The sequence below is a fragment of the Catharus ustulatus genome, chromosome 1 (genome assembly GCF_009819885.2).
Source record: "Catharus ustulatus isolate bCatUst1 chromosome 1, bCatUst1.pri.v2, whole genome shotgun sequence".
NCBI classification, from domain to species: Eukaryota; Metazoa; Chordata; class Aves; order Passeriformes; family Turdidae; genus Catharus; species Catharus ustulatus.
The window spans coordinates 10159325-10178029 of record NC_046221.1 but is presented as its reverse complement, the minus strand read 5'-3'; the positions used below and the strand labels follow the sequence as shown (position 1 = coordinate 10178029).

Sequence of the window (18705 nt, the reverse complement as noted above, 5' to 3'; positions counted from 1 at the left end):
CATCCCGCATTCCCGGCCCTGCACACCCACCCCTCACACCCCATACACCCTGCACATCCATCCCACACCTCCCATACACCCCGCAGCCCCGGCACCCCCGGCTCTGCACACACCCCCCTCACACCCACCCCTGGCCCCTCACACCCGCCCCGCACCCCCCGCACCCCTCAGAGCTGGCCCGGGCCCGGGGCGGGCGGGGCGGCCCGAGCAGCGCGGGGCGCCCCCTGCGGGCGGCGCTGGCGCGGCGCGGTCACGTGGATGTGACAGCGGCAGTGCCCGGCCAGCCCCAGTCGCGGCAGCGGCACCGCAGCGCCAGCGCCGCCGCCAGCCCGAGCCGGGCGGGGACAGCGGGGCCGGGGCCGGGGCGAGGCCAGGGGGAGCCGCCGCCGCGGTGCCGGGCGGCGGCGGGCGGGGGGTGGGCCGGGCGCGGCGAGGAGCCGATGCGGAGCGATCGCGGGCGGGCGGCGGGAGCAGCCATGGCGGGGCCCCGCTGAAGGAGGCGGCGAAGGAGGAGGAGGAGGAGAGGGGAGGAGAGGAGAAACCTCCGCATTCCCTCCCTCCGCGCCCCGTCCCCCCGCGCGGACCGCCCGCCCGCCCGCCTCCCCCTGCATGCCCGGCTGAGACCGCGGGGAGGACTCAGCCACCCGCCGCGGCCCCGCCGCCTTCCCGCGCCCCGCCAGCCGCGGACAAAGGGGGAGAGCGGGCAGCCAGAGGAGGGGAGAGCCCGTCCCCGCCGCACGAGCATGGCGGACCGCAGCCTGGAGAGCGTGTCCCTGCCGCTGGAGGTGCGGGCCCGGCTGGCCGAGCTGGAGCTGGAGCTCTCCGAAGGTAAAGGCGCGGCGGGGCGGGCGGCGCTGGGCGCGGGCGGCGCGGCAGCGGCGCGGCACCCCCGGCCCGCTCCCCCATCGCACACCCTCCGCCCTGCGGCCCTGCGGTGCCGACCCCGGCCCGATGGCGCCCGGGGGCTCCCCTGACGGTCGCTGCCGCTGCCGGGGACCCCGGCGCGGGGGTTTTGTTCCACCTGCGAGCCCCCCGCGCTCCGCCGCGGCGCGGGCGGGGGCGGCAGGGGGGCTCTGGCGGCGGGGCTCGGCCGCGCACGCGGTGGTGCGGGAGCTGGAAAAATCCGTGGGGATGGCTTGGAGGGGCTCCTGCCCTGCCGGGGAAACGCGGCTGCACGGGAACGTGCCCTGTACCTGCGTGCCAGACCCCGCTGTGGCCGCATCGAGAGACTCCCACGGAGTCCACGCAGCGCGTGTGTGCCGGCTGCAACAAAACACCCCCGATAAGGTCGTTGTGGACAATACCGGTCAGGTCACTCAGACGAAACGATATCTATATATTTAATTGCGGGATTTTTTTTTTTTTTTTAATGTATAATTGAAAGCTCGTGGTGGCTTCTTGGCGCGGTGGGTTGTGATGCTCCGGCGGTGCCCGGGCTGGGAAGGCGCGCACGCAGCCCGAGCTGTTGCCGTGGCACGGAGGATGAGCAGGAGCCCCAGCCCGCCCTCCGCTCCTCAGCCCGGCTCCCGCTCCCGCTTCCATGTGCAGGAGCGACAGGCAGGCAGCGAGGAGTGCCTGTCAGCGTCCTCGCTGATGGCCACTCACCGACCGGAGTCGTGGAGACGGGTTTAGTGTGTCAGATGTAATCGGTGTCTCCCGGAGGAAGAGAGTGGGCAGTATTCGTATGTACTGATGCTAGCGTTGGCTCTTTCCTGAAAAGCAAATCTGCTATTAGCTGCCCCCTCTTTTCTTTTTTTTTTTTTCTTTTTTTTTTTTTTAAATAGTGCCCCCCAAATACCAGGGTTCACCACCAAGAGGCTGCAGCACTTCATAGAAGGGACAAATGACCCAGTGTGTCCCAAATTAGTTATTGGAAGTGGTCGATATATTGAGCTGTCTGTCTGTCTTCTGTCTTTTTGTAACGGTTTGTACGGGCTCCGAGCCAGAAAGTAGAATGCGCTGGAGCCAGTTTCATCAGCAGGGAGGAGCTGATGTTGACATTGTATTTTCCTTTTAACGCTTTGAGGGTGAAGAGAATGAGCTACTGGGATTGCTTGTGGCTCTCATTTCTGTGCCTCCCCCTCCTTGATGGTGCCCTGAAAACTTGAAGTGAGATGAGTTAAATACAGTATTGCCTTTCTGTGATGCGCTGCCAATCCATTGGCCCTCGTCAGTGGTAGTGAGGGTGGGAAGAGCTGTTTGTATCATGGTACATGTAGCGTTGCTTTATGCAGAAAATGCTTCTTGGTGTGTGTCACATCATTGTCTACACACCAATGAGATACTAATTAAAACATCTGTTAGTAAATGCTTACAAAAAACCTGAAATCAAACTGGCATAGACCTTCAATAAATATGCTAATGCAGTGTACCAAAGTTGTAATGCAGTTTTACGGTGTAGTTTCTGCTGCTGCAAACATAATCCAAGAAAGCTCTGAGGAAGTGGGACGTGGTTTGAAATTGGGCATGTGTATCTGCACTGCCGTGACTTCCCTGCAGCTAGATCTGGAATGAGTTTAGGCCACTGACAATATCTTTCTTTATGTGCCACTGGCGTTACAGCCAGCGCACGGGGTGGCTCATGTGTTCTGACTGTGGCAGCCTAAATGAGGTTCAGTTGGAATTGGGAGGCAGGTAAAGGGCAGACAATATCACATTTTCAGTGTCTTCCCCCAGGCTGCTCTTGGTGGGTTCTTAATCAAGTACATGACAGTGTTCAGTGCCGGAGAAAATGAAATAATTTACTGCTTAAAGCTCCTACCTTTAGGCATGTTGCAACTCCTGGCCTGTTCCCAAAAATAGTCCCTAAAGAGAGTGGGATCAGTAATTTGTATGGTTTTATTGTGCTGTACAAGTCTGTTCATACTCTGGCCATGCTACTCCTGAGCTAAATGGTTTTCAAGGCAGCTCTGTCTCTCTACACCCTGAACGTGCAGTACCTTGTGCTTGTGCTTTGCTTGGCTGTAAAGAGCCTGTCCACTGCCTTTATTCACTGAGATACATAAAAGTGCATAAAAGTTCATGTGGTTGAGGTTTTAACATGTGTTCTGCTCATGATGTGTTAGGGTGTATCTGCTGCCTTTGTGAAGCAGGAGACTTCTGCAGGCAATAGGCAGCTGCATACTTTAATGTGTTTGGGTCTCCTTGATAACACTGGGAGCAGAGTGACTGCTGTAATTTATGCCCCTTTTGAAAGTGCTTTCCCAAGTCAGACTTGTTAGTAAGGTGTTTTTTCAAGGCTGCATTTCTGAAACATTTTATTTGTTGTATTGTTGAGTGTTAGTTTTTATTTCTGGGCGCTGTCTTAGAGCTGCTGCCTGTACCCAAGCCACGTAGTTCTCTGTGCCAAAACCTGCTATGGACAGTGCTGCTTCAGGAACAGTTTCTGAAAGAGAGCTGCTGCTTTGTGGGAAAGAGAGGAGCACCAGCAGGGCTATTGCGTGGTTATTCCTCAGCTGTGAGCTAAAGCTGTCTCCATCCTAGCTCTAGGAAGTGTGATAGCGTGGGTCCTACCCACGCAGTGCATCTCCAAACTGAGCATAAGCCAGCTGGTGTCCCTGTGCCCAGAGCTGGTTACTGTGCCACTGGCACAGCGGGCACTGTGCAGGTGTTGTGACCACAGTCCTGACTGGAATCATCACTCATTTCAGTCTGGCTGGGGTATTTTCCCCACCCCTGTAGCCGAATTCCCAGTTCCTTGTTCAGCTGAGCACTCGGCATAGCCTCACTGGCAGCAGAGATGAGGCAGGAGAGCCTCAGGAAGTGTGCTGGGCAGATAGCACGTGCTTTGTAGACCATAGAGCAAAGTGCCTTTTTTCCCCTTTTTTTAGCACTTGTGCACTGCTTGTTTGTTGAAAGGGAGGAGGAAGGTCGGAAGGCATTTAATGGTGTTCTCTGAAGTTTGCCTCTGTTCTCTGTGACAATCCTAGCAGTTGGTTACTGTGGGCAAGCCACACACCTTCCACCTCTCCTTTGCTGTGGTCTGAATGGGCTTTTTTTGGTTTAAACATAGCTATTTAAAAGGTACTATGGATGCAAATGAGAATAACCATTTTAGATTTTGTTAGTTTTGTTAGTATGACTTGGATGGTGAAGATCAGCCAGACTCAGGAATGCTCAGCAGGTTCCTCTGGTTGCCTGCCCCACACAGTGCTGGAGTGCCTGGCACTCTGAGGTGTTGAGAGTGACATTCACAGTGATGTGGTGGCAGGTAGTGCTATATTCAGCTTAAGGCATCAACAGCACACTTCACTTCATTTTGGGAAGGGGGTATTGCTTCTGTGTTGCTCAAGACACAGCTGCTCAGCAGCACTTTACATTTTTTTTAAGTATCAGAAGTTGTGGAATCATCCTTGATTCCAGATATTCTGGAGACATTTGTTACGTGTTTGAGTGAACATGCTTGATGCTGGTGTGTTATGTGCACGTTCTTTGACACTCTGGTAGTTCCTCTGAGCTGCTAAGGCTTGCATGGCTCAGAAGTAGCCCTTCTAGGCTGATGCAATCAACATGTCACTCTGCAGTGGCTGTTCTTCGGGGCTGCTTAGAATTTTACGAGGTTTTAGTTTTCTAACGATGTATAAAATTGTACTGGGTGGAAATAGATGAATCATCCTGTTTTTTAGAATAGCTTGGGGGATGTTAACTGAAGAACTGATTAAATAAAACCAGGAGTCCTGAAATGTGCTGTCTTATTAAAAAAAAAAGGCATTCTACAACCCCTTCATTCTTAAAAACACTTAAAAATCTAAAAAATGCCCCCTCCCCCTTTTCTCATTTTGCCCTCAATTTGAGGTTATACAAGGTTGAATTGCCCTTCCAGTTATTTCGTAAACCAAAATTAATTGGGCAAAGATGCTCTATATTTCTTCCAGTATTTTATCCAAGTGTCAAATAACATAGCAGGAACACTTAAAGAACCACAGACACCACATGGAAAATGTGAAAACCATCCTGTTCAGAAACTATTCTCCCCAAATTCCATACTATACTACCAGTCCTCTTCCATTTTAAACATGTGAGGCATAGCAGGTTTCTTTTTTTGTAAGTCTCAACTTTTCTCCAAGAGCACTTAAAAAAAAAAAAAGATCAGCAGATCTTTAATACGTGATTACTTATTCCCAAAGGCTCTGGATGTGCAGTCACCTAATTAATTTGGTCCTCTGCTTTCATTGTATTGACTGGCTCAATTATATTTGGTAATATTACTTAGGTTGATTAAGTCACTTTCTGGCCAGGTTTATTATTTTATTAGGTATAAGTTATGTCTTTTGTTGTCTGCCTGTAGTTGCTGGGTTGAGACCAGAGATGTGTAAGTTAACTCCTCTTGTTATTTTTCCCGAACATTTGCCAGCTGACTTCACTTGCAGAGAGGTTTTAAAGTGTGAAAATTTCAATAACTAGCACACCTCTGTGGTTTGGGACACAGAGTCATCCTTTTAATTCACTCCTTGAGAGATAGTGCTCTGCTTAGAGAGTGAGTATCACCTGAGCAATGACAGAGTGTTAATACTTCCTGAGTTTAGGTGAGAAATGAGCTAAGAAATTCAACACTCACATTTGCTACTTGTTGTTTTTTGAGCAGTTAGGATGCAGTTGCCTCATGTTTTCAGTTATTTTTTTCTGGGGGAGAAAGGACTAATTTTCTCAAAATACATAAAGCTTAAATTTTCGTGTAAGCTACATGGAAGACTAGGGCTTTAAGAAAATATACTGGATATGATGGAAATGATGATAAAATCAAGTGCACTGTTAACAGAAACCTTTCTTTGTAAGATGAAGCTTCTATCATCAGCTATTTTGTTTCTCTGATGGTACTCAAGTTGGAGAGGGACAATAACTTGATTATTTCAAAACCAGGTTCAGTTCATTCATGAGTTTACCATTGGTGTTTTGAGGAATTTGAAGGATTTGAAGGATTTTTTTCTTTCTTTTTTCTTTTAAATATTTTTTAATTTGACTCCTTCACTGTGGTATTTGGTCTTAAGGGCTTTTAATGGGTGTCAAAAGAATTCTCTACCACTCCTTCAGTAGCAGTACATGGTAATGCCTTGTAAAACAGACTATGCAAATCTCTGGATGTTCCCAGAACAGCTGTCCTGGAGGCATGCTGTAAATATACCTTTACTGCCAGCTGATGTGGAGCAGCATTGATGCCCAAGGGTTACACTTAATAGATCATTCAGATGATCTTTACTGTATTACACAACTGACATACTCCAAACACTTTTCCCAAGGATGTGTGAAAGTTGCCGAGGGGGTGTCAGTTTTATAGGCAAAGCAGGGAGTAAGCAGTGTGTTTCTAAGGGGAACACACGCTGCAGGGAGCTGCCCTGTGCAGCTTTAGGGCACAGAGCAGGAGCCAGCACTGCTTCCCCTGCCAAACCTGTGAGCACCTATGGCTGGGAGTCAACCTGCTGCCTTTCCCTGCAGGGGTGTTGACCTGCCTTTGTTAATCCAGCAGAAGGGGAATGCAGTCATTCTGATTCCAGCAAACCAAGTATCCTTTGGTATAGGAGGAATTCAGGTTTAGCACACCTCTTCCCTTTGTGGTTAATTTTTCTCGGGGGGGAAGTGTTTTCATGCTGTCTAAAACTAATTTTTGATGCATGATTTGGATTGGGAACAGCAAGATCACTCTTTCTCTGAAGGGATATCAGCAGATTCCTTTAGGTCTTCCCAGCTCAGAATGGATGTTTGTGGTATGGTACGCAGGATCCTAAATGTACCATAGCTCTCCTATACTTAAAAATGCATTGACTGCGTTTTAATTTTTTAAGAGGCTATTTGTATAACGCGTCAAGCAGGACATATAATTTTTTAAAAATAACTGCTTTAATTCCCCAGCAACTGTCAGACAAGATGAGTCACTGCAGTATAAGAATTCACCACAGCACATCACAGATTTGACACAAACTCTTAATCCATGTAAAATTATGCATGTATATTCCCCTATCTTCCCAGTGGGTGAGCTTCATTTTTGCCAAACTCATGATGATCCCATTCTGCATTCTTTCCTCCCCCGCCTCCTTTTTTCCCCCTTTTCTTCTCATGAACCTCCTTGCAGTCAGTAGCCCCAGTGTGGGGTCTGGATGCAGCAGCCTTTTCCTGGCTTGTGAAGAACCTTTCCTGATTGTTAACCACAGCTCTGGTTCTCTCCTTGACTGTGGTGGTGCGGGGGCATTTCCAAAACATGATTGCTCTCTGCAGAATTCTGGGCTTTCCTTGTATTACTAGGGTAAACATACACTAAAAGATGGGAACTGGTTCTATTTAACTCCACTTGCTGCAACACATTGGGGAATTGCTCATTTTAGACGTGTGTAAATAAATATTTTTTTTTGGTTTTGTTTTTTCCTTGGTAGTGTTAGCTAGGGCTTATAATTGCTAGCCAGTATTATTTATCACTAGGATTGAGTATGACTTCAAAACAGTGTAAAACATATTGGGGACACCATCATATTCTGCAATAAAGCAGCAAATGTAGGAGTAGAAATACTTAAAGCAACGCAGCTCGAGACAGATGCTGGGAAGACAGTGGCCATGGCTTTAGCTGGAACCTCGTGCCACAGAAGAGGAGGTTTCTGCCTTAAAGCCATGTAAAATCCTACCAGGGCACTCTGCATGGCTCTTCTTGCTGTCCCTTTTTGGAGAGCTGGTTCCTGGCAGTTTGGTAGGCACAGTCTGTTTGACACATAACATGCAGTGCTTAGAGCAACATCAAGTGCCAGGGTGTGGTTAATTGCCACATTATTTTACAACAGAAGTTATTGTTGAAAAGATGTTTTGGTGATCTCTTTTCAAGACTATTGTGTTAAGTGGTTGGATAACTAGAGAAGGATCTCTCATCAAGGATCTTGATAGCTTGGAAGGGAAGGTGTTTCCTCTGACTTTTGAAGGGACTGTTTGATTTCCAAAGACTGAACCATACATATGCTATAATTTAGGATGCTTGAGGGGGTTTTTGCTTTTATGTGGATGGCTGGGTCTGCAGAATGGTGGCAGTGGAAGGGACAGAGGTGTTCTTCAAGTGTTGTCTGTGTATGTCAGTAGAAATGGATATTAGGACTTGTTTAATCCTGTATCTCTCTCTGGATCCAGAGTCAGTATCTCCAAACTGTGACATCTGCAGTTTCTTCATTCAAATCTTGGCTTGATCTGTATTTAAGATTAAAATATCAAATAAAGGTCTTGTAAGTCTGGTCTGGTAAGAGCTGCTCAGAAGCCAGAAAAATTGTTTCTTCATGCATTTTGTGACAAATACTGAAGTGTAAGTAATGGTGCCTGGGTTTTTACTGGTAGGCTGGTGGTTGAAAGTTTGCCTAGACCAGCAAAAGTTCAGAGACTTTTGGTTGGTATAGAGACCAAAACAAAGTGTTCTGACACTCTTTTTCCTTCTGTGTGGATGTCCATGTGTCCATAAACAGCCTGGCAAAGTAGAGAGACTCTGGCAAGTCTCCTCAGAGAAAGCAGCCCTGGATGGTTCCATCTGTGTTGGCCCTCCAGGAAGAGTTAAATGGTATTAGCAGGGTGGCTGCAGGGGTGTTGCATCTATTACTGCCATTTAGTGAGAAAATAGACCAAACTGCTCTTTGGACTTTTCATATCACATTACAGAGCAACCCTAGAACTGTGCAGAAAATTTCTTTCTGGTAATAGCAAATAATAAAACTTCACCCTTTTTCTTTTGAGGGGATATCCTTAGTCATATTAACTCATATTTTTTGTTGTTATAATTGCAAGGAGAATGAGCAAAATTTAGAATGTTGTGTGCCATACCTCTCATCCTTATTGAAAGAAATATTTAAATAATCAAGTATTTTTGATAAATGTGTGAACAAATAAAATTATGCCATTGAGGTGGCATGCAAGCAGTTCAAATTTTGTGAAGAATTTTGAAATAAAAATTGTTTGAAATACTGAACTTCTTTGGCAGGTGCCTGAGGATGAACAAACAACAGTTACCTAGTGAAACAGCAAAATGCAGAAATATTCATGCTCTTTCCTGAATGATGATAATGGCAAACCCCTTTGCTGAATTTGCTGGGAGAGCTCACTTTCGTTTGCCATATTTTTTTAGTCTGAAATAATAATGACTACTTTATTTAGTGGATGCTGTAGGTTTTCTGAGTGTTGTGTAGTGAGGGGTTAACCTTTTTTAGGAAAAAGTACTGTTGGACTGTGGAGTGATGTTTATTTCTGAGAGGGAAAATAACAGGCAGTACTTTTAATTGCTCTACTTCAAACTGGCTCTGTGTTGTAATAGAAAAGGTTGATTTGTTATGTTGAGCAACAACAATTGGACTATCAGTAGTTTAATTTTTTTTGATGATGATGAAAAAAAGTCTTATGTTTTATGTTTATGAATTTTATGCTGTTAAAGTTTGGCATATTGCAGTCACAAGGTTCTGTCTGTGTCTCTTACAAACCCTGACTTCATTCATTTGTGTATCCATGCCACAGGCTTGGGAGAACTGGACAAGTAGTTCAGAAGAGATCTGGAAGAGTGACCAAGAGTAGAGGCATGGACATTGGGGATTAAAGCAGTCTTAATAAACATTGTTTACCAGGAGAAAGATTGGAGTTTTTGATTGTTTGAGAAGTCTTGTGTTGGGGATGGAGGAATGCTTTCCTGTACTGCAAACATGAACAGTCCAAAACATGAGAAGATTGAACTCCTAGGAATGGAAATTAGACAAATGGAGATTGAAGATAAGATGGATAGTATTAATAAAGCTAGATAAACACTGAAACACTTGCATAGAAGAGAAGGCTCAACAGCTTTCTAAAAAAATCTTCCCACAAGTAGAACTGATGAATGGCTTCTAAGGCATAATAAATGTAACAAGTTTGTATGTGTACATGGGTATGTAAACCACTGAAGCTACCCTTGACCAGAAATATTCTGGTTTAAGTATTTTTGTAGTGGCATTTTTAAAAATGTCTATTCAATATTATGATATATGTTTTCCTGGTAACTCCAAAAGGCACTGCAACATCTTGGAATTTCAGCTTTGGTATGTTTTCAGTATTTTACTAGAGATGACTTGACATTTACTTGCAGTAGTAATTTGTTTTAAGTCAATATTGAACACTGTAAGGATGTGCATACATTAGAGTTTGAGAGGGTATCAAAGGCAGCCACTCTGATAATACTTGCTTAAATACTGGCTACTCATATATTTGCCTGTAGCTCAGGGGACTTCTGTATAAGCAAAAAGTGGCAGAAAAATAACATTTTTAAAAGCTGCCTTAAAGTTTATTGTACTTTGCTTAATCATTGTCTTTTACACAAAGATATTGTCCATTGTAATAATCTGGATAAAAAAGAAGAAAATGCTCACTTCTTCTGAAGATTAATCCTTCCTGCATGCTATGCCTAAGGCAGCTCTTTGTTCTGATGTCTTTGCTCCTGCCTCAGTGGCTGACTGCAGTAACTTGTATTTGCTCTTCTCTGTGGTGATAGGTGAAGGGTGTGGGAGCAGCAGAAGTGACTCTGTGCCTTTGTACTGCCATCTGAACATCTGTGAGAACTGTTTTGTTTATTGGGAGTTTCCCAAAGCTGGTGTCTTTGACCTCCAGCAGTCACTTCTGGAGCAAGGTGAAAGAGAACATATTCCTTTGTTTGCAGTGGGAGAAGATATTTGTTGTTGCTTAACCCAGACACTGTTTTTCTTCCTGAGCACAAGAATGCTGTGGCTGGTATTGTCTGCTGGTGGTAATTCTGAGCAAGATGAGGGCTCCTGGCAAGTCTGATATTTCTTCCTTGGCTTTGAGGGTCGGCCTCCTGTCTGGCTTTTGTTCTACCAAAGATGCTGCGTGGCTGAATGAGGTGATTGGGTTACCTTGGGAAAAGTGAGGAAGCTGTGTATGGAGTGCATTCACCCAGAAATAGCCACAGCAAAGTTAAACTCCATCTTTGACTGCTGGACCTTTCAGAGACATTTGATAACCTGTGGTAACCTGGTCCATAAGAGTTTTCTCTCCATAGGATACCTTTCTCATTAGTGCCAGTTTCTCTGTCCTGAGAGGAATCCCAGCTGGTTCCTAGAACTCTTTGTACTGCTGAAGAAATACTCTGGGCTGTTTTCTGTCCTGAAGATCATGCAAAAACCACAGCATCTCTGAAACAGAGTCCTCTTACTGTGTGATGCTGTTTGCCATTCCTAAGTGGTGGTCTGGATTTGGCTGACCTGCAAAGTGCTTTTCTGTGTATTTTGATAAAGTAATATCACCTGTGGTGTTATGTCTGTTGTTCATCATTCAAAACTGAGATTGCACATGTATGTTTCTTTAAATGCACATTGGCTCTTAAGTATTGTAATTGATCACTTCTGGTAAATAGCAAATACAGTTTCAGATTTGACTTACTTTATGAGCCATTTTGGTGCAGGATATATATTAGAAATACCACCAGGCCAGCTTAATCCTTTGTGCCTTCTTCAGTCCGAAGTAAATTAAGTATCTAGGACTAGATTAGACTGAAATTGGGAAGGAGATGCCAACTGTTCTTTAAAGTGAGCCAACTCTTCTTTTTAACCATGAACAGCTTTCTGTTCTGACTCTTACAGGTGTTTTTGCTCTGTCATAAATCTGCTCTAACTCAGACACCCGAAGAAGTCTCCCCTGACTTTTCCCTAGAGTAAAAGGTTCTGTTGTTACTGGGGGTCTTATAAAAAGTGATAGTTTGAAAATGGTAGCCAGTAGATGCTGCCTAAATGTCTTACTAAATTCTAAATTAATTCTAAATTACCTAAATGTCTTAGTACTTCCACAAAATGTATTAGTGAAACATATTATGTGTCCTTCCTCAAAAATTACTCACATAGTCGTGTTAGAGTTAAGAGAGGATAAAGTGTCTCAGTGGTCACCTCCTTCTGAAATACTGTGGCACCTGTTCTTCTCCAGGCTCTCTTTGAGAATATTGTATGACTGTTGTCATGGACTGGGTTGCCCCCTTCACTGGTCTCTGCATTCCACCCCTGAGCCCAGCACAGACAATAAAGGAGCCACACCTTATGGAGTTGGGCTTCTAGGAGAGTACAGTAGGAATTACAATAAAATTACAATAGGAATTACAGTTGAAAGGTGATTGAAGCCTTTCCTAAACAGCAGTATGGAAGTACTTTCAGTGTAAAAACCGAAGCTTCTTTTCCAGGGGCTTAAATAAGGAGGGAGTATAAGATTTTCCAAAATAAATTCTTGCATTTATTTTTTCACTCAGAATAAAGTCCAGTTCACCTAAAAATAAATGGTAAAAACTATGCTGGCATCAGGACTGCACTGATGGGTGTAGTTCCCTTAAAGCTAGCTCTGTGAATAGTCAGAAACAGTCTGTCATATTTAAGGATCTGTGCTAGGGTGTATGGCAGAAAGGAGCTGATACTTTTTCTTCAGTTTGTGTGTAGTTGTTGGTGGTACTAAGAGAACATTTTACATTTGAGACAGTGCATCTGCTTACATGAAACAACAGGCCATGATGGCATCCCAGTGGAAAGATGGGGACCTCATTCAGGACTGGGAAAGCAGTCCATATTTAGAGAAGTTGTTACCCATTTACTGGAAGAAACTCATTACCCCAAAAACGTTTTAGTGTTTCTGGTCCTTTAATGGTTGGTATCCTGTGTTTCTGTGTGACAGAAAGCCTTTTACTTTACTTTAACTCATATCTGCCTTTTACTTTGATTTTTAGCTTCTTCTCACCTATCTGTTTCCCCTCCATTGTTTAATTTCTGACTTTCTTCTATCTAAAGCCATCTGGCCATGGTCTGTCCTGTCAGGGTCATTCCACCATCCTGCCCCACCTTCCTTGGTCATCTCCCTTTCCACCACTACTTAAACAGGAGACTTGGTGCAGGATCATCATGTAGATTATTCATGTGATGCTCCCTTTTGCAATTGCTTCTTTTTTTCACATGTGAAAGATTGCTCTTGAAGCTTGTCAGGGCCAACATGTTGCAAATTGAAATCTTTTATTCTGAATTTGATTTCAAACAAATGTTTGTCTTGTAGTAACAAACTTGTCAACTGCTGAAACTTAAAGTCTGCAGAGACACTAGCTGAGTTTTGTGTTCTGTTAGCCATGCTTGATGTTTGCTTTTTTGGTTGTTGTTGTTTAGTTTCAGTTTGTCATGTTTGCTTAGAACTAGGTTAGGGTGTCCTCCATGCAGTGCAAGGCATTTATGGAAAATGTGCATCTTAAATTTCTTGAAATCTGATCTGGAGCTAAGTCATGACATTTTTTTCCATCTAAAAATGCATTTCTCTTAATTATATCCCCATTCAGTGTGGGTGGGGTTTTTTTTCCTCTCAATTCACGTGAAACCCACACTAAACAAAAATACAGCTAATAGAGCCTAAAATTATAAAGGAACTACTTGCAAAGAGCTGGCAATGCTGTCTACATGATGAAAGTAATTTAAATTGTTCAGGCATAAAGCATGGATTAGAAACTGTATCTTCAAATCATCTTTGCATATTTATGAGTACACCTGTTATATAAGCAGTGGAAAGTGCTGAGATTCCTCCAGCCCTCTGCCACTGTACACGGGGTGAAGAAATACCAAGATCGTTTGTCACTTTAAGTCTTTCAAATCCAAAGTGGAGCCTTATCTGCCTAATAGCCTAATACCAAGGAAAGATACTGTTTGTGTTCAGCAGGGCTGTATTCATGTGACTGTCAGGGGCTGAATTACTGCTCTCAGTGCTATATAAAGATTCCTGCTCCCACCCTGCCCCTCCCTGGCTCTGTCATTTAGCACAATGTGCAGCATGGCTGTAAAACATCCCTGACATACTGAAGCGTGCCTCCTTTCACACTTGCATGTGGAAAAGAAGAAATAAAATAAAGGACTGCCTTCTTGTGGCTTCTGTTAACTTCCTAGCTGTGGAGAGTTCAGTGCCAGCTGGGGCAGGGTCATGTTACTTGCACCTATTTTCCAACACCAGCCTATTTGGAGGAGAAGAGCTGGATTGTGTGGTTGCTGTATCCTGCACCTCTTCTCTGCTCAGTGCAAGGGCTGTGCCCAGTTTAGCCTCTGGTGTTATGAGTACCCACAAAATGCAACTTCCTGTGGAGCCAAACTTGGAACAGCAGGGTTCAGGGTTATATGATGCACTGTGAAGCTGGATTTTAAAAGTCCTTTTCACTGTGACTGCTGCCTTGTTGCTGTTTGCAGGTGGGTTGTGATTCCACTGATGTCTGGGTTTACAAACAAAAAAATAAAACCAAAAGAAACAAGAAAAAGAAGAAAATCTCCTAGAGTTCGTTTTTTTTTTTCTCCTTCCCCTGAGTAAATTTCTTTTTGTAGCACTTAGAGTTGAATCAATTCAACAGTTTGCTATAAAGTGCAACTTCAGAAATAACTGCATCCTGCTGAGAGCAGGGCTCTGAACAGTATGCATGGAGAAAAAGATGGATGCATTGGGAAGGGGTGCATGTATAGAAACATCTTAATCCAGTTTTTCTGCTACATAAAATAATTTATATAACTGCACTGAATGTAAGGAAAACATTTTGTACTGTGAGGCACTACTACAACTTGCACAGGACTCCTTGTCCTTTGGGATGCTCAGAGCTGTCTGGATGTGGTTCTGGAGCCTGTTCTAGGTGGCCCTGCTTGAGAGGAAGAGTTGGACAAGGTGATCTCTAGAGGCTCCTTCCATCCTCAACCATTCTGTGATACCCCCTAAATTTCCACCCTTTCACTGATAAGTAATTCTGTGCTTTCCAGCACATCTCTCATGGTGTGGTTCTTGGAATGGCATGCTTGGCCTCTCCTGCAGAGGGTTCATACCTGAGATCTGCTGAAACACCCGGTTTAAAAATTTTGGATATAATTGTACCTTGTGCACTTTAGTGATAGTCAGCAAAAATGTGCCACATGAGAGGTGAAACACAGTGCATTAAACAGGTATTTGGTTCTGAAATTGTTTCCCTTAAAATCACGTTACTGGTTTTTGTATGCAAAACTTGATAATGGCAGTAAATTTACATCTTATGCAAATGAACTAGAACCCAAGGATGGGTAAGGGTGCTTGTGATGATTTTAATACTGTCATTATGATCATCACTCAGGTATATGACTGTCAATTAAACAATTCCTGTTTTTTTCTGTATGGTGGAGGTATATGCTTGTTTATATCTGTGGAGGAGTATTTCCTTTGGTTCTGTCAGGAGCAGGGAAATGAGCAGAACTGAATGGCTTTGAAAATAATTTTATTCAATTACTTACTAACACAAATTTTAGATATGAAAATACCTTGAATGTTGATGAGATCTTTTATTATTTTTATTGTAAGCTGTTTTGAGAGTAAATGCAGCTGTAATCACGCAGTTAAATAGTGCATATTTTTTCAAAGTTTCACGTCAGTAATGCAATAATGAGGCCCCCTGTCAGAGCTAGAATTCAGTCACCAATACTTTGGTGTTGTAGAACAGCCCACAGTAAGCCTTCTTATGAAAGTGATTTGGTGGCTGTGGTCCCCAGATGAATCTTTGGCCTCCCACTATTAATACTTTCTCAGCCACCAGGCTTTCTTTTCCTCTATAAAAAGTGAAACTGGGCTGAATTTTTTGGGGTATGAACATATCTTTCAAATATGGAAAAACTCCCATATCCACATTGTCTCCTGACTGTTCAGTGAGCAGCTGGACATAGCTTTTGTGAGAGAAAGTTATGTAGAGTATGGTCCCAGTTCAGCAAGGCATTTTAGGCATGTGCTTCAGTCTCACTGATACTGCCAGTTTAACTTAAACCAAATTGTCACACATGGAGCAAGCATATTTGTCTCAGCATGGAAAAGAAATTGTTGGCATCTTCATTGCTTGCTTAAAAAAGAGAGTCAGTGTTAAATCAAGGGATCAACAGTCTTTCTTTTGGATTACTGAGTAAATGGAAAGGGATCTTCAAGCACTTTTTGTTTAAATGATGCTTCACTGTATGTTTAAGACCAGGTCATTAGATGAAGAACAGAACTGACCATACCTGTGTCTCATTTTCTGTGCTTCCTCAGTGCTTTATTGAATTTGCAACAAAAAGGGAGTAACTCCATTAAAGTGTGTGTCAGCTGAAGGATTCCATCATACAATACATGTGGTGGAGAAGGATACCTTCACCAGAAGACACATGCCGTGGACAGCAGCCTCCTGTCTGTGTCAAACGTGCAGGCACCTTAAAACCCCAAGGCAGGTCCTTGCTTTCAAGGCAGTGAGGAAGTGAGGGAATACAGTGATTGCCTCTCCTCCTGAATACAAGTTGATCTAAGCAGCCATCTTCTGGAAAACATTTTGAAGCTGTTTCTCTTTACCTTTTGCTGCAAGGCAAGAATCATGAGGAAGTAAGGAAGAATTGCTCCAGCCTTGCATTTTCTGCTTTTTCTAGCAGAAATTGCCTTAAAAAAAGTGGCTCATAGACCAATTAGTGTAATCACCAGCCAAAGACAAAAATGCCTATCTCCTGCTTTCTAGGGCTGGCTTTGCAGCTTGTGGATATGAAAAATCTGGATTCAACAGGGTGATTTCCTGAAGACTGTATTCAAACCATTCTCTTACTGGAAAAAGAGGCAGTTGAGAGATGGATAAGAAGATACGTTTAATGTCTTCACAAGATTTTCAGAATATCAAAAGAATGGGAGAGGCCAAGTGATCGGTGTCTGTCCTTTGATATTGTATGTCAAAGGCATAAATTGTTTTTGTTTTAGGAATTTGAGAGTGTATTGCTGTGTTCAACACATGAAATAAAGATTCTGTTCAGGACCACATGAAACATTTATGAGTAGTTTTATATTTTCATCTTCCTTTTACCATTCATCATGATGTTTGGTCTTGGTCTGAAGCCTCATGGTTTTCCCAATGAGTTAGTTTTGCTACATTAAACTGTATGAAAATGTAGTTGATTCAAAGAGCCTGGTCCTTTTGTGGTACCCAGCATTTATGGTCTTTTAGTCCTCTGCTACTGTGTTTCATAAGATCTGGATAACAGAAACTTTTGATTGTTTGTGTAGTAAAAGGTATGGTCTGCAAAGTCAAGTACACAATTGTTTCTACCCAGTGCTACGGGGTGAGAATGGCAAGAAGTTACTCTGTCACTGATAAAATAACTGAAATTTAGACATAAAAATGTAGGCAAGGACTATGTATTCCATTAAAGGCTAGCATTAAGGAACTTAAGAATTTAGCTGTGGAAACATCTCTTTCGGCAATGATTTATTTTCAGTGATATTTAAGGCAGTAGCTTTTGAAATGTAAAAATCTGTACACAGACGTCATTATTTTTGCAAGCGATGTGTGCGTGTATGTAGGCATATTTAAAGATATAAAGGAATATACATTCATGGAAGGAGGGGAAGGTAAAACCTCACACACTGACTCTTCAAATGAACAAATCTTCCCACTTAAGGGAATGTTATGGGAGGCAGCAGCTCCCTTAGGGATAGGCATGCGCAAGTTACCCGTTCTGAGTCACGGATTTTTCCACAGCTTTGTGGCTCAGATGTGCAAGCCCCTTCCCCACCATGCTCCCAATGCCTTAAATAGCAGCTGAGGTCAAGAAGGACAAGGGACAGATCACTGTCAGTAGGAGGCCTAAATCACACCAGGGTGTGTGGGGTTTCTTGATGCTCAGTCTCAGCTGTCTGGTGCAAGAAGATAATTTTAATCCTGTTATATTTATTGCTTCTCAGTAGTGTTTTGGCTTTTATACTGACTCACACCCTTTCAAAGGAGTCACTGATGCTTTTGTTGTTAAACAAATTTAGAAGACATCTTTATTACAGTTAGTTTTGTGATGTACGTGTTTCTGTTCACGTGAAATGAATTACATGCTGCTCTTGCTGAATTTGCAACAATGTCTTTTGGCTTGGAGCAATTAACCATTATGACCTTTGCTACCTCAAAATACGCAGTCAATAAAATAAAACTCTATAGTATATATCTTGAGGTTTACTTTAACATGTTGTGCCTTTCCTTTTGCAGTGGCTGGTGATCTGTAGGGGTCGGCTCTCACTGAACCAAATTGAAAACGAGCAAATTCAGACCTGTGTAATTAGTTGGGAAAATAATGAGAGAGGGAAGTTCAGTTTGGTAGACAGGACACAGACGTACAGAAGGGTTTGGGTTGAAAGCAAAAGAGCTTTGAAATCCAAAGCTGGCTCTAAGACTTGCCCAGGAGCTTGAGGCAGAGGTGGATGCTGCTTCTTAGCCAGAGTCCTTCCTCTGTCCTTGGGCTGGTGGCTGGAGGTGCTCAGATCTCCCATCGGTGGCAGGAGCAGTGTTGTGCTCTTCTCAGAGCCTCAGCAGGGCGGGCAGCAAAGCTGCAGTGGGTTCACATCCAATAGCAGCTTAGCTTGCTGATGCCCACAACCAGTTCTCCTGAAACATCTCTAGATTAATACGTGCCCTTAAAGTTAAATTCCAACTGACATGTCAATAAGCACTCCAGAATAGAAATAATATATACCAGGAGCTCAAGATATTGAGCATTGATTATCCCCCATGCCCCTCTTTTGTTTTTTTTCTGTGCTATCTCAAGGATTTGTAAGTTGATAGCTATTTTGTTTGAGTTTTTCTTTCAAGTCATAAGAAATTCAAATGTCTGCTGATCACACATGTGAAAAAGTTCTTGTATTTCCTACTTTGGGTCTAATGTCCTGTGGATGAACTATAGTTCTTAGATGCCATTCTTTCCTGTTCTGCAGGAAAAAACT

General features: G+C 43.6%; 1 protein-coding gene across 5 annotated transcripts in view; it reads left to right on the top strand.

The window, feature by feature from the left end:
- The first annotated feature begins 602 nt into the window (after positions 1-602).
- The window catches only part of DIP2C (disco interacting protein 2 homolog C), a 310889-nt gene continuing 292786 nt past the window's right edge, over positions 603-18705 (top strand). For 2 of the 5 annotated variants that reach the window (XM_033060311.2, XM_033060302.2), the window contains exon 1: positions 605-828. In XM_033060311.2, the coding sequence (XP_032916202.1) occupies positions 744-828 (85 nt within the window). In that variant the 5' untranslated portion in view covers positions 605-743. Of the gene's footprint in view, positions 829-18705 lie in introns of all 5 variants that reach the window. The other 3 variants (XM_033060294.2, XM_033060283.2, XM_033060320.2) reach the window with 3 other exon arrangements.